Genomic DNA, 14736 nt, shown 5'->3' on the forward strand with positions numbered 1-14736 from the left:
TTTCATTTTTTATTAAAATATTTTTATTGATTATTTGGCAATTTCACATCATGAACCCTGAACACATTCTCTTCCCAGTTCTCCTAGGTCTACCACCCACCCTTGTGAATCCACACCCCTCCAAAAAAAGAAGAGAAGAAAAGAAAAACAAACAAGTCCAATTTGTTTTGCCCACATACTTGCTGGAACTTGGTTAAATTACCAGCAGCCAGCTCCTTAAAGAAAATGGAGTCCTTCCCCCAACTGAACCCCTACCAGAAACCACTAGATGTGGAGAGCTACACTTTAGTATCCTTATCACATTTTTCTAAGAGTTCTCTTCAGTGCTCTTGGTCTAGACTATTATTTTTGATGGTTGGTTGGTGTCTAAGCGTTAGGATTGTTACAGAAGGAATTGTTACAGAAACATTTCCTGTCCCTCTTTTTCAGCTCTAAGTCTACAGTCAGCAATACTACAGCAAAAGCGGTTTCCTTTTTCCACAGTAGAACTTTAAAATTTGGAGCCAGTGTTTTCAAGCATTAATACAAGTCTGGTAACTATGGTTATATTATTATAAATCTGTTCTAAATATTTTTGTTACACCAATAATATTAACATCCTCTTTACTGGTAGTAGATTTTACCTAAAACCAACCAACCAACCAAGCAAACACCAGTATATTCATCTATCAATAACCAGCATATTTTTATACATTCAGATTTTTACCATGGGATTTCAATCATTGAGTCATAGTCCCTTAATTCCCTTCTAACTCTGGGTTTTATATTTCTACCATATCTGCAATTATCTTCTCCTCTGAAATCTTGGAATCATTAAATCATTTGGAATCAATGTTTTGCAAACCATTGTTAACTTCCATGTTTGTCTTAGTCCCTGTAATCATTAATATTTTTAGTATTTAATATTAAAAATGGTGGTGAATCTTTTCAAAAGATTTTCAATTCCTTTTGTCCACATCTGTCAGAGAAATCACTATGTGTGAAAGCCAGACTTATCAAATGTGTTTATTAAATAATAAGACTAGAAAGTTGAAATTACTCCTTGGTCTGTAGGCTGAAGAATGATTGTAGTATTAGCAGGCATGAAAAAATTGAATGTATGTATCACTGTCATTGTCTTGGGTGGCCATGTACATTTTGATTTCTCAGCAACAGTTTAAAAAGAATCATTTGCTGCATAGTTGACTTAAATTATTCAGTGCATCATGCTATAAAATAAGTGTGTAATCATCAAAGCATTATCATTCCACTTAGGGCATACTTAGAGCCTTAGGGATGTTCAGGATGGTAAATGGGCATTGATTTCCACTAAAATTCATCAGTTACCCTAGTCATTAACAAGAGAGTTAGCTTGTCCTTTGACATCAAGCATTGGACTTTATTCTCTGGCTATTAAAGTCATGGATAGACCCTTAATGTAATAGTAAGTTACTCATCTGCATTGAAAAGTCTATTATCTAGCAGAACTACCTTCAACATTAGTCTGGATAGATCTGGATAATCTACCATATCTTCTACATTTGTGGTTTAATAACTATCTTTTATGTTGTTGAAATGAATTTATTTCTGTAATTCTATGAAATGACATCTAATAGGTTCACATTTTTTTATTCTGTACCTCTCCCAGACCTCACTGAAGAGAAGAGAACAGAATTTGCTCTAGATTAAGATTAGTGGAATGGTATAGCTACTTTGTGTCTATCTATACTATATATACTACTATAGACACTACTATAGCTTTCTGTTTTTCACTATCAAGGCTGCTTTTATTTCTAATATTCACCCTAACAGGACCTTTAATTTTCTTCAAGAGCTTCTCCTTGTAGCAATGATTTAATTTGAGAGCTACATGACTCTTCCTCTCAGTTAAACATTTGTGAGTCACTGTAACATACTCATATAGAGAGGCAAAGGGACATGGTCACTGGCTCCACCATAGCATGCTCATTTACCATGTTCACTGTTCAGGGCACAGAAATAGTTATCATAATAATGTAAAACTTCCTGATCACAGAGCACCACAGTGAGTGTAAAGATAGAAAGGCTTCAAATAGTGAAAGAATCATCTTAAACTAGAACATAGAGAACAAAATCAAATACAAGGTTTAAGAAAAAAGCAGTTCGAAAGATTTACTTGGCACAGGATTACCACAAACCTTCAGTTTGTAAATATACAATATCTGTAAATCTGAATAAATTAAAAAAAATAAGACAAAGAACACCTGAGCTTTCTGCTAAGAATAATTAAAAGGGTACTTAAAGTAAAGATAGTAGAGATTCAGTGTCCCATTTATAAAAATTCCACATATTGTGCAAATCTATGGAAGAAATTTAAAAAACAGAACACAAAGGGGTTATTGGGGGTAGAAGGTCTTCACTTCTTGAATCTGCCTTTGGAACATTCTGACATGTAATACAGGTCCCTGAAGAGAATTAGAAACTGAGATTGCTGTCTAGCCTGAACAAATAATCAAGACTGGCTCAGTTATCCAAGAGCAAAATTAAGAATTTCTTCTGTTTAAGAGAAAGTGTTCAGTTGTTGAACATCATAGATAACTTAAAATTTCTCCTTTTGGATTTTGACTGCTTTCTATTTTTATTTGTTAATATTTACAGAGTATAGGAAGAAGACCCTTTGCCTCTGTCTCTATGAAGTTTGTCATTTGTAGCATCAGATCCAAGTACACACAGACAGGCTTGGATGTGCAGAAATTATTGAAAACAAATGAAAAGAATTGCCAGGTATGAGGGAGGACTATGAGATCACTACAAGAATTAAACTGGAGGGACCAGACAGGATACAAAGCAGAGGATACATAACTAGATCCTGTATACTAGGAATGATTTGTTGAGATGAGGACAGAAAAGCAGTGTGAGCAAGCAGAGAATATCTCATGCATCCATTTTTATATCATGGATCCTTATTAAATCATGGAACTAGCCAGCGGGAGTGACATTACTAGTTACCTTCTACAGAGTGACAAACAGATGTGTCTACAGCCAAAACCTAGCACTATACCTCCCACCCCATATACTACATATTGTCTTTTTTAAACAGTGGGGAATTGCCTTGAAAATGGTCATCTACTACTAATGTCAAGATGTCATAGAAAAACAACAAAGCGAGAAAAAGGAAGACTTTTTGTGTGGAAAGCAAGTACCATCTCCTTGCTTATGTCCTACTAAGAGATGATTCCAGTTGTCCAAGGATCTACAAAGAGGAGAAGCTGGAATACCACACTCCATCTTCCTTATCCTCTTACTGGACTTGGTTGTAACACTAACTTAGTCTTTGTATGCTAGTATAAAAAACAAGTGAATATAACAGACTGGAGGAGAAAATAATGTGGGCTCCAGATGATTTATCAATTACTGGTTAATCCATTCTCTGAGTTGGAAAGTCAAGGGAGATTGCTCTATTTAAAGTTTTCTATTGTAAGTGCAGAGATATAAGAACAAAAGGTGTCAGGAAGTGTGAGATTCAAAGTTTCATGGTGTCTTATGCCAGTGTTCCAGGGGAAGCTCAGGAAAGTGAAGTGCTTTATTAACAGTAACAGAGCTGTGATTGTGATGTGGGCAAAGGTCTCTGGATTACCTCCTGATTGCTCTTTACCCTCCACCCCACAGCCCTGGCAATTATAGGTATGAACACGCCACACTCCCTTAGTCAGGAGACAGATGCCACTGACAGTTGTGTTTGCATTTTTATGTTCCACTTCAGGAATAATGAAATGCTGAAGTAGTCAAATTTTATCACCTCCATGGTTCCTAATAATGTTTAACTTTCATTTTAAAAAAATCTAGGAGATAATAAAAGCATGCCATCGGGCCAGCCTACTCCCTCTACCCCCCAGAAACTTCAGGAGTCTTCTGTCAGATGTTGCAGAAGAAACGCAGACAGCTAGTGGCCAGAATCTGATCCCAATTTGTCATTTTTTCCCCCTTGGTGTCAGTTTCACAGCCAGCTTTAGAGAACTTTGAGGACTGTTGAGTATCTGAAAACTTAGACATGGATGGATGATCTTCAACTCTTCAGAGAACCAAATTCTTCCTTCCATCTGAAAAAAGTTTTGGCTGTTGGAAATATCTCAGTGAGCCCTGCTTGAAAGAGACTCTCTTGTGTTCCACTTCCAAGCATGAGGGTGAAGAACTTTGAAGCTTGGGATTATGTTGTGTTTGCAGGTCTCTTCGTCATTTCCTCTGGAATTGGCGTGTTCTTTGCCATAAAGGAGAGAAAAAAGACAACATCTCGGGAATTCTTAGTAGGAGGAAGGCAAATGAGCTTTGGCCCTGTAGCTTTGTCTCTGACAGCCAGCTTCATGTCAGCTGTCACTGTCCTGGGGACTCCTGCTGAAGTCTACCGCTTTGGGGCATCCTTCTTCCTTTTCCTCATTTCATATGTATTTGTGGTCTTTTTCACATCTGAGCTCTTTCTTCCTGTGTTCTACAGGTCTGGCATCACAAGCACCTATGAGGTAAGAGACCACCTCCCTGCCCCCATCACAGCAAGGAGATGGCACTTGCTTTCCACACAACGAGTCTTCCTTTTTCTTGCTTTGTTGTTTTTCTATGACATCTTGACATTAGTAGTAGATGACTATTTTCAAGGCAATTCCCCACTGTTTAAAAAAAGACAATATGTAGTATATGGGGTGGGAGGTATAGTGCTAGGTTTTGGCTGTAGACACATCTGTTTGTCACTCTGTAGAAGGTAACTAGTAATGTCACTCCCGCTGGCTAGTTCCATGATTTAATAAGGATCCATGATAAAAAAAAATGGATGCACTATTTAATTGATGAAAGATAAGTAAGATTAAAAGAGATAATGCTATTTTTATTGTCATTAGAGTGACCACTCTGAAAAAGTAAACGGAATACAGGGTACTAGTATTATAATTTTCAGCAGAGAAAAGTAAGATCTAGATAGGTATGTTAGTCCTGTTTTAAAACTAGATAAATATCTACTGAGAAGCCAATATTTATATATGATCATTTAAAGGCCTGTATATCAAACAGTAGCTCCCTAATGCTAATTATTGCTTCATTCCAGTTTTAAGTAGCAGTTGGGAATATTTTGGAAAAGTGAGAAATATTTTAGTAGAAAGAAATTCCCAAATAATAAAAATAGGAAAATTATTGTAATGAAGGGGAAATAAGACTATGAAATTTTGGCCTTTAAACAATGCTAAATAAAACCAACATGTTCAAAACTGAATTTTCATGCCCAGTATTTAAGTGTGCTTATAAATCACTTTTTTGTGAAGAAAAAAATATTGAACTTCATTGCCAAAAACCCTGAAAGTCATAGCAGAAGACTCATAAAAAAAACTTACTTTAAAAAAATCTGAGATAAATGATCACAAAATGTTTCTCTAGTCTTCCAAAGCTGTTCATGCAGATACATATTCTCCAGTAGGTCTTAAGACATTCAGTTGCATGGACTATCTTATCCCAAATGTTCAACATTAATTATCTTGTGCTGCTAAGAAATTAATCACAGTTAGGCAATTCCACAGCCATTGCTTGAGACACAACCCCAAGAGAAAAACAAGTAAATGTAGGCTTAGCTCTACAAACTGTGCACAGATGCTATTCAATTGTAATGTACTTCTGAAAACCAAAATGTGGCCGGGATTTTCTCATCCATGCGTGAAGATTTGACAGTAGAAGACATTGATTGCTGAGTTTTCTAGTTTTGTTCTGGAAATATTTTTAACAATTTCCACTCTTATGCCTATGTTTCCTTTTGGAAAACATGTTGTGGTCAGCTTTTAATTTCATAAATACCCATTCGGCACTTACTTTGTCCTATGCACACCTTCAGGTCTTGAGGACATAAGTAAAGTGCTGTACTGCCCTCATGGGGGCAGCATTCATACAAAAGGAAACAAACAATAAATGCATAATACATATAGCACCAGGCTATATGTATTTAGCTGTGTGTTAAGTGCTGTTCTAAGTATTATCTGTATTAACTCGTTTGGTGTTCGTCAGCACAAAAATCGAAGCTCTTGCCTCATGGAATAAGAGATAGCTTATTCTGTAGCCAAATTTAAGTGAATATAGTCTTGGAAATACATAATGAGGTTAACAAATGTTCTATGTTTACTTAAAATTAATCGAGTAATATATTCACACGAAGAAATCTGCCTTCTCTAAACCTTGTAACTTGTATCTAACTTGAGTAAAGTGAATGAGAATTGCAAAAGCAATTCAGCAAATTCCAAATACATAATTTGCAGGAAACCAAGGATTCAAACCTGAAAAACCTCTGACACATGGCTCTCAGTGCCGCTAGGCCAGGTCAACTCTGAATAGATTCAAACTCTTTTCAAATTTACATGTTAGATTTAGTATACAAACCTATTTTAAAAGTACTATTGCTTACCCGAAGAATTTTTTTAAATCCTTCTTAGGATATAAGGATTGTGTAGAGTGCTTGTAAGGTTATTTTGAGAAAGGCTTCTTTTTTATAAGAATTGACAGTGTGGCCTAGACATGGAGAGCAGGAACTCTAAGTGTGAGCCTCCTTGGCTTTGAATGATGGTTCTGCCACATGCTAGCTGCACAGCAAGAAAAAGTTCTCTATATCTGGTTTTCACAGTCCAAATATTGCTCATAATACTTCTGTCTCGAAGGATTTCTAGAGTGGATGAGATAGTATATGTAGTTATTTTTATAGACCTGGGCTAGAATAGTATGTCGGCATTTCTATTATTTTCTCTCTCGTTTTTTGATTTTTATTCCCCACCCTGCCAAAATTCCCTATCCCATCCTCCCTCCATCTGTTTCTATGAGATTGTTTCTCTACCCATCCACCCACTCCTGCTTCCCCACACTGACATTCCCCTACACTTTGGCATTGAGCCTTCACAGGACCAAGTGCCTCTCCTCCCGTTGATGCCCGACAAGGCCATCCTCTGCTACATACGCAGCTGGAGCCATGGGTCCCTCCATGGGTACACTTTGGTTGGTGGTTTAGTTCCTGGGAGCTTTGGGGGAGAGCGGTGTCTGGTAGGTTGATATTGTTGTTCTTCCTACGGGGTTGCAAACATTGTTTCTTCAAATGATGTGGCATTTGAGTTTTTTCTTTATGCTCCATTATAGAGTAAAATATATGACTTTTGGGATCTTTTCAGGTGTGAAAGAATGAAATAAGTGTACTGTATTTTCCATTCTTTGAACATCAACCAGTTTTGTCATTTGCTTTGATAAATAAAAAATTTCAGACAATTAGTGAGTTTTGACTCTAGACCTCTTGAAATTTATAGCTTCTGTGTTTGTCCCTTGGAATATTGCCATTATATTGCTATGAAAGCAAGCTGGCACAACTGATCTAGCTCTGGAACAAGAATAGACACATACCACTACCACCACCACCATCATCACCACCACCACTACCACCACCACCACCACTACCACCACCACCACCACTACCACCACCACCACCACCACCACCACCACCACCACCAGAAGGGGGGCAACCTGGCTGAATGCCCACTTCCACATATGTATGTAGGCTGAGCTAGTCCATTCCTCAAGCCATTGAGTGTACAGTTGACTAGAGCTGCACAAGAGCTTGGAGCAAGAACAGAGGAGTAACCATTAACCTCAGTGAGATGAAGAATAGTCATTCTTGAGTTCTGATCCCATCACTTTTGGGATGAATATTCTAGTTGTTTTCAGTTGCAGTGATTTAAAAACTGCCTGAAGCAAAGTTAGGGAGGAAAGTGGTTGTTTCATCTTATAGATACCAATTCAATAGAGGAGGAAGCTCAAGCAGGAACTCAGCTTAGACAGGAATTGAAACAGAGATCATGAATACACACTAGTTACATGGCTTGCTCTGCCTGCTTTTTTTTTTTTTTTTTTTTTTTTTTATTTAACCCAGGACCACCTTTCCAAGGGTGGCACTATCTCCAGTGGCCTAGTCCATCCTTTATCATTAATTCAGAAAATGTCCCACAGACTCAATGGAGCTATTCCTCAATTAAAGTTCCTTTTTTGCTTGATTCTACTTTGTTTCAAGTTGACAGAAACTAATCAACACAGTGGATAAATTACAGGAATAAGCAACTGTTTGGGTACTTGGATAGGCAGTGGGATTTCAAGAAAAAACTTCATCTGTGCAACTTTATCACCAGCTCATCCCATGCCAAAGCATAAGAATTATTTTCATCCATGTGTTCTAAGTTAGGTTTATCTCTCTCTGCCTTTGCCTCTTGAGAGCTGGGATTAAAGGGACACAAACCACATCCAGCATAGTTCAGTTTCAATAGCATACATTTTCATTATCTCTAATTTGATTCTATTTTCATTTCAGTTTAGTTTATATTCATTTTCTGTGCTAATAAGCCCATCTTATTATTTACTCTTAAACTGTTTAAAATATGTTTCATATTCTATCATTATGTCTAGCTTCTTTGACCTTCCTAGTTCTTTCAATCTCAAGTTTTCATAACCAAACCACTTAGATTATAATGTCTCACACAATGATCTCTGAAAATTTATGTATTACATTTTAGTAAGTTAGGTTTAGTTCTTTGGAGAATTAGATTCCATGGCATGATTTTGATAATACTTTGGTAAGTAATATGTCTAAATGTTATAGAATACTACTTCATCAGAATAAATTATGTTATAAAATATCTGTCCTAAAATGAGTATTTAATATCTGATAAGATACAACTCAATATCATGAGGCTTTTAGTTTAGTCTATGAAGGAATTAGCTTTTGATACTGTTTGGTTAAGGAGTGGCATATTTTATGTGGTTTCTATTTTAGGGTTATAGTCTAGCTGAATGTGGAGAATAATATTAGGGTTTTAACCATGGAAGCAATTGGACTAAGTAGGAGTCTGTTGCCAAAATAAAGAAGGAAAGTTAATTTTAAAGCAGCATTAAAAGAAACAAACCAAGTGTTTCTGTTTGAAAGTGTGGTGTACCAGGCTCTTTTCTTGAATTGGATGTGTTATGATGGCAGACAATGAGGCAAGATTAGCTTCAGATTATTACTATTTCAGTGTGAGTAACCATGGAAAGTAGATTTAATGTGTCTCGAGTTAGGAAATAATGTGGCTGGGTCAAGTCTAGTGTTCTAAGAAAAGAAACAATGAAATGATATTAAATCATTACCGTTGGGTCTTTTAAAAACAGACATGAAATAATGTGATTTTTCTGTTAGACTCGGGTTTTGCTCTCTCTTGAGCTTAAAAGGTTATATATTTATCAAAGATAACCAGTAAGTTCAGGAAAACACTTGGAAGGAGGAGCATATACAGTCTTTCATATGTAGACCTGTGTGATGTCATGCAGGAGAAAATAGTCTTAGATCATTGAAAGAGAGAACATCCTCCAGGGCGATGGAGCCAAAAGGAAAGGACTGGCAACTAAGAGTCCAGAGAAGGTCAAAGGGGGAAAACTTAGGCACTTCTGTGGGAATGTGCCACTGCAGCAGTGATTTGGCCTAGGTGAATTCAGCTTGAACATTTGATCTTCAGAAATGAAAGGTTATAAGTTTCTTTTCTTTTAAGCCACCCATATTCGTACATACCCAACAGGGACTGATGCCCTTAAAAGTATTTAGTATATCTGAGTAACAGGAGAAAGAATATGCATTGAAATATGGGTGGCAGCTGGATCAATCTCCCTGAGAGATATATAACTAGAAGTGTTGGGAACAAATATGAAACTTTAAATTTGAAGAGAATCTCTCTCTCTCTCTCTCTCTCTCTCTCTCTCTCTCTCTCTCTCTCTCTCTCTCTCTCAGTTTTTTAATTAGGTATTTTCCTCATTTACATTTCCAGTGCTATCCCAAAAGTCCCCCATACCCTCCCCCTCACTCCCCTACCCATCCACTCCCACTATTTGGCCCTGATGTTCCCCTGTACTGGGGCATATAAAGTTTGCCTGTCCAATGGGCCTCTCTTTCCAGTGATGGCCGACTAGGCCATCTTTTGATATACATGCATCTGGAGTCAAGAGCTCCGGGGTACTGGTTAGTTCATATTGTTGTTCCATCTATAGGGTTGCAGATCCCTTCAGCTCCTTGGGTATTTTCTCTAGCTTCTCCATTGGGGGCCCTGTGATCCATCCAATAGCTGACTGTGAGCATCCACTTCTGTGTTTGCTAGGCCCCGGCCTAGTCTCACAAGAGACAGCTACATCTGGGTCCTTTCAGCAAAATCTTGCTAGTGTATGCAATGGTGTCAGCGTTTGGAGGCTGATTATGGGGTTGGATCCCTGGCTACTATACCCAGCAAAACTCTCAATTACCATAGATGGAGAAACCAAAGTATTCCACGACAAAACCAAATTCTCTCTCATTTTTAATTAATGTTGAAAAGTGAAAAAAAAAATCAAACAGCTTTTGGTTGCCATCAACACCTAAGTGACACTTACTGCACCTTTATAAGTACTTTGCCATGGTGATAATTGTTGTGGTTCAGAGGAACTATAGCTGGGTAGGACTGTTCCCTTATTGGTTGTCAAACACTGAATGGTCAGCTTCGAAACCATATATGTGTAAGGGTCTGAATATTGCTGAAGGAAGACCCTAGACTTAGATAATAAGCAAAAGTAAAGAGTGATTATTCTATAGAAACAATCAGCACTCAGGGGTCATCCATTCTTTAAAATAGTGACCCCAGACACAGGTACATAGGCCTTCTTATAGAGAACAGGGGGTAGGGGAAGACTCTCTAGAAGGATTAGGTAATCTAAAATTTCATTGGTGGGTGCTAGGGGGTCACAGGTGGTCATTTGTCTGCATTCCTATGTCATGAACATTCAACCATGTGATGAAATAGGGTTGTCCAGCACAGATGACCCATTCTGGAATAAGGTATTTCCCCATTTTTGTGGTTGTCTTCAGGCAGTTCTTTGGGAGGGGGTTTTATGATCTTGTTCTAGATGTCTCTCACTGGAGCTGGATTTTATGGCCTAGTTTCTGGGACTTAAGCCTTGTCCTTAAATGGAGACAAATGGGAACTATGTTATCCTTGCATATACACAAACACCAATAAAGGAATTAGTAGGTTATACTTTTAGGTATTTGTGCATACAGATACAGAGATAGCCACATCCACATACATAATAATAATCAAAGAAAAAGAGGCTATCAACTTGTGGAGGGCCATAGGAGGGATTTAAGGGATGGTAACTCAAAGGAGCTGATGGACAAAATAGAAGGGGAAAGTGATGTAATTCTATGTCAATTAGAATATTAAGATATAAAAATATAATAATTATCAGTTTAGATACAAGTAATTATTTAATCTGGAGAAAATCCGGAAAGCACACGTATAACCTAAGATAGACAGGTGTAGCCAGGCAATAAAGCGAATTAAGCCAGAAAGGCATATGTTGTTTTAGCAACCATAATCACTGGAGATTTTGAGATCAGTGTGATCAGAGCTATTCTAAGAGATACAATGTCATGGGTACGCACTCATAAAACATACTGCCAAGGCTTAGTTTAAAATAGGCAATGAGAAGGCAGCAAAATTAGTCTAGAAAAGAAGAAACAAAAATTTAGAGTAAGTTGTGGGCAGAAGGGACATAAAAGATACACTGCCTTCAGTGTGGGCCCAGCAGGAAGACCACTGGTTAGAAAATGAGGAGAAGTAAACTTTCAAGCAAGCAGTCTACTTGCCCTCCATAACTACGGCAAAAAAAGATGAAGAACTAGATATTAACATATGTTTACTTTTAGCAATCCATGTCCCCCCCACCCCCGTGGTTATTTCCAAGGAAACATACCATAAAATAGTATTATAAACACAAATCCTATATTCAAAGGAATACCAAGAAATTAAAAAAAAAATGTCAGCTGCTTTTGGTGGTTTGAATAAGAATGGCCTTACTGACTTATATATTTTAATGCAGAGTCATCAGAGAGTGGCACTTACTTAAGAAGGAGTAAGAGGTGTCGCCTTGTTGGAGGAAATATGTCACTGCAAGTGGGCTTCAAGGTTTCAAAAGCCCAAGCCAAGTTCCCAGTTCCCTGGCTTTTCCTTCCTGGTGCCTGTGGATCAGCATGTAGAACTCTCAGCTACTTCTCCAACACCATGTCTGCCTGTGTGCCACCATTCTTCCCACCCCGATGACAATGGACTAAACTTCTGAAACTGTAATCAACTCCTAATTAAATGTTTTCCTTCATAAGAGATTGCATAGTCATGGTGTCTGTTCACAGCAATACATTGCTGACTAAGACACAACTAAAGCTTACTTATTGCTTTTCTTTCTGTTTTCTAGTACTTACAGCTACGATTCAACAAGCCAGTTCGATATGCAGCAACCATTATCTACATCGTACAGACGGTGAGGAGTAAGGGTTGGGGAAGGGTTGGAAAGTGAAGATGAAAAGCTACAGTTACAGCTCTGTTTATTTGTGGGGAAATGATCTCAATGAAAGGATAAGTTTCTTTCTAAGAGGTTACTACTTTTTTCTGAAGATAACACTTTTAAAATTAGATATTTTCTTTGTTTACATTTCAAATGTTATCCCCTTTCTTAGTTTCCCCTCTGAAACCTCCCTCTCCCCTTCCCCTTTCCCCTGCTCACCAACTCACCCACTCCCACTTCCTGGCCCTGGCATTCCCCTATAGGGGGGCATAGAACCTTCACAGGCCAAGGGCCTCTCCTCCCATTAATGACCAACTAGGTCATCCTCTGCGACATATGCAGCTAGAGTCATGTCTCTCCATGTGTTTTCTTTGGTTGATGATTAAGTCCCAGGGATCTCTGGAGGTAGTAGTTAGTTCATATTGTTGTTCCTCCTATGGGGCTGCAAACTCCTTCAGCTCCTTGGGTACTTTCTCTAGCTCCTTCATTGGAGACCCTGTGCACTGTCCAATGGATGTCTGTGAGCATCCACTTCTGTATTTGTGAGGCACTAGCATAGCCTCTCAGGAGATGGCTATATAAGCCTCCTGTCATCAAGCTCTTATTGGCATCCACAATTGTGTCTGGTTTTGGTGGTTGTTTATGGGATAAATTCCCAGGTGGGGCAGTCTCTGGATGGTCATTCCTTCCGTCTCAGCTCTGAACTTTGTCTCTGTAACTCCTTCCATGGATATTTTATTCGCCCTTCTGAGAAGGATCGAAATATCCATATTTTGATCTTCTTTCTTCTTGGGTTTCATATGTTTTGCAAATTGTATCTTGGGTATTCCAAGCTTCTGGGATAATATCCATTTATCAGTGAATGCATATCATGTGTGTTCTTTTGTTATTGGGTTACCTCACTCAGGATGATGCCCTCCAGGTCCATCCATTTGTCTAAAAATTTCATAAATTCATTGTTTTTAATAGCTGAGTAGTACTCCATTGTGTATATGTACCATATTTTCTGTATCCATTCCTCTGTTGAGGGACACCTGGGTTCTTTCCAGCTTCTAGCTATTATAAATAAGGCTGCTATGAACATAGTGGAGCATATGTCCTTACTGCCTGTTAGATAATCTTCTGGGTATATGCCCAGGAATGATATTGCTGGTTCCTCAGGTAATACTATGTCTAATTTTCTGAGGAACTGCCAAACTGATTTCCTGAGTGGTTGTACCAGCTTGTAGTACCACCAGCAATGGAGGAGTGTGTTCCTCTTTCTCCACATCCTCAAAAGCATCTGCCGTCATCTGAGTTTTTTATCTTAGCTATTCTGACTAGTGTAAGGTGGAATCTCAAGGTTGTTTTGATTTTCATTTCCCTGATGACTAAGGATGTTGAACATTTTTTTCAGGTACTTCTTGGCCATTAGGTATTCCTCAGTTGAGAATACTTTTTTAGCCCTGTACCCTATTTTTTAATAGGGTTATTTGTTTTTCTGTAGTCTAACTGTTTGTGTATATATTTCTTAGCCCTCTATCAGATTAAGATGTGTAATTACCTTGAGATGAATCTACCCAACATAGATTGTTTATTTCCAGACTAACAACTAGTAATAAATTGTAAGCTCGTTATAATAGCTCAGGCATTTAATCTCAGTATTTGTGAAGCAGATACAGATGGATCTCCCGAATTCCTAGACACTCTGTTTTATATAGGGAGTAAGGCTAACCAGGGCTACAAGTGAGACCTTTCTCAAAACAAACACAACATATATCAAAACCAAATTGTTAGAGGCCATATGGCAAACAATTTTCTTTAAATTTATTTCATTATCTAAACTTTTAAGACTTAATTATGGAATGGTCTGCTAAGTTGTTTTCATTGTGAGACACGTTCTACCTATGTAACTCATGCTGGAAGTTTTGCTCCTGGATCACAAGTCCTGTGATCAGACATGCACTACTTTGCCTGGCTTAATTTTAAAACCAATAAGTTGAGTCACTTCAGAAATGCCTGCTTTTCTGTAAGTCCTTTGTGTCCACTGTAGGAATTTTCATTAACATGTCTGCTTGTCTCTGATGAGCTGCTTCTCCTTGTGGGCTTTAGATTCTTTAAGCTAAACACACACAAGCTTCTTCCTACTTCTACTCTCCAACTATGTTCTGTTACAAGAGACCCTCCTTTTCTCCTAAAATTCTCCCTTTGCCTGAAGGATTTGTCTAAGAAAAAGGAGGCAAGTAATACCTTTCTCTTTTGGCCATTACCACTATTTCATTACATAGTGAGTGTATCAAATAAAATATAAGGTTTCTATCCCAATCAGTCTTAATTTTTTTTGAGATTACAATTTAAATATAACATTTCTCCCATCCCTTTCTTCCTTCCAAACCCTCCCGTTTACTC

The 14736-nt window shown here is 37.9% G+C and overlaps 1 protein-coding gene across 2 annotated transcripts in view; it reads left to right on the forward strand.

The window, feature by feature from the left end:
• The first annotated feature begins 3833 nt into the window (after positions 1–3833).
• The window catches only part of Slc5a12 (solute carrier family 5 (sodium/glucose cotransporter), member 12), a 52047-nt gene continuing 41144 nt past the window's right edge, over positions 3834–14736 (forward strand). For both annotated transcript variants that reach the window (NM_001177624.1, NM_001003915.2), the window contains exons 1-2: positions 3834–4475; positions 12259–12324. In NM_001177624.1, coding sequence (NP_001171095.1) covers positions 4137–4475; positions 12259–12324 — 405 coding nt within the window. In that variant the 5' untranslated portion in view covers positions 3834–4136. The remainder of the gene's footprint in view (positions 4476–12258; positions 12325–14736) is intronic.

This window comes from Mus musculus, chromosome 2, assembly GCF_000001635.26.
Source record: "Mus musculus strain C57BL/6J chromosome 2, GRCm38.p6 C57BL/6J".
Classification (NCBI taxonomy): Eukaryota; Metazoa; Chordata; class Mammalia; order Rodentia; family Muridae; genus Mus; species Mus musculus.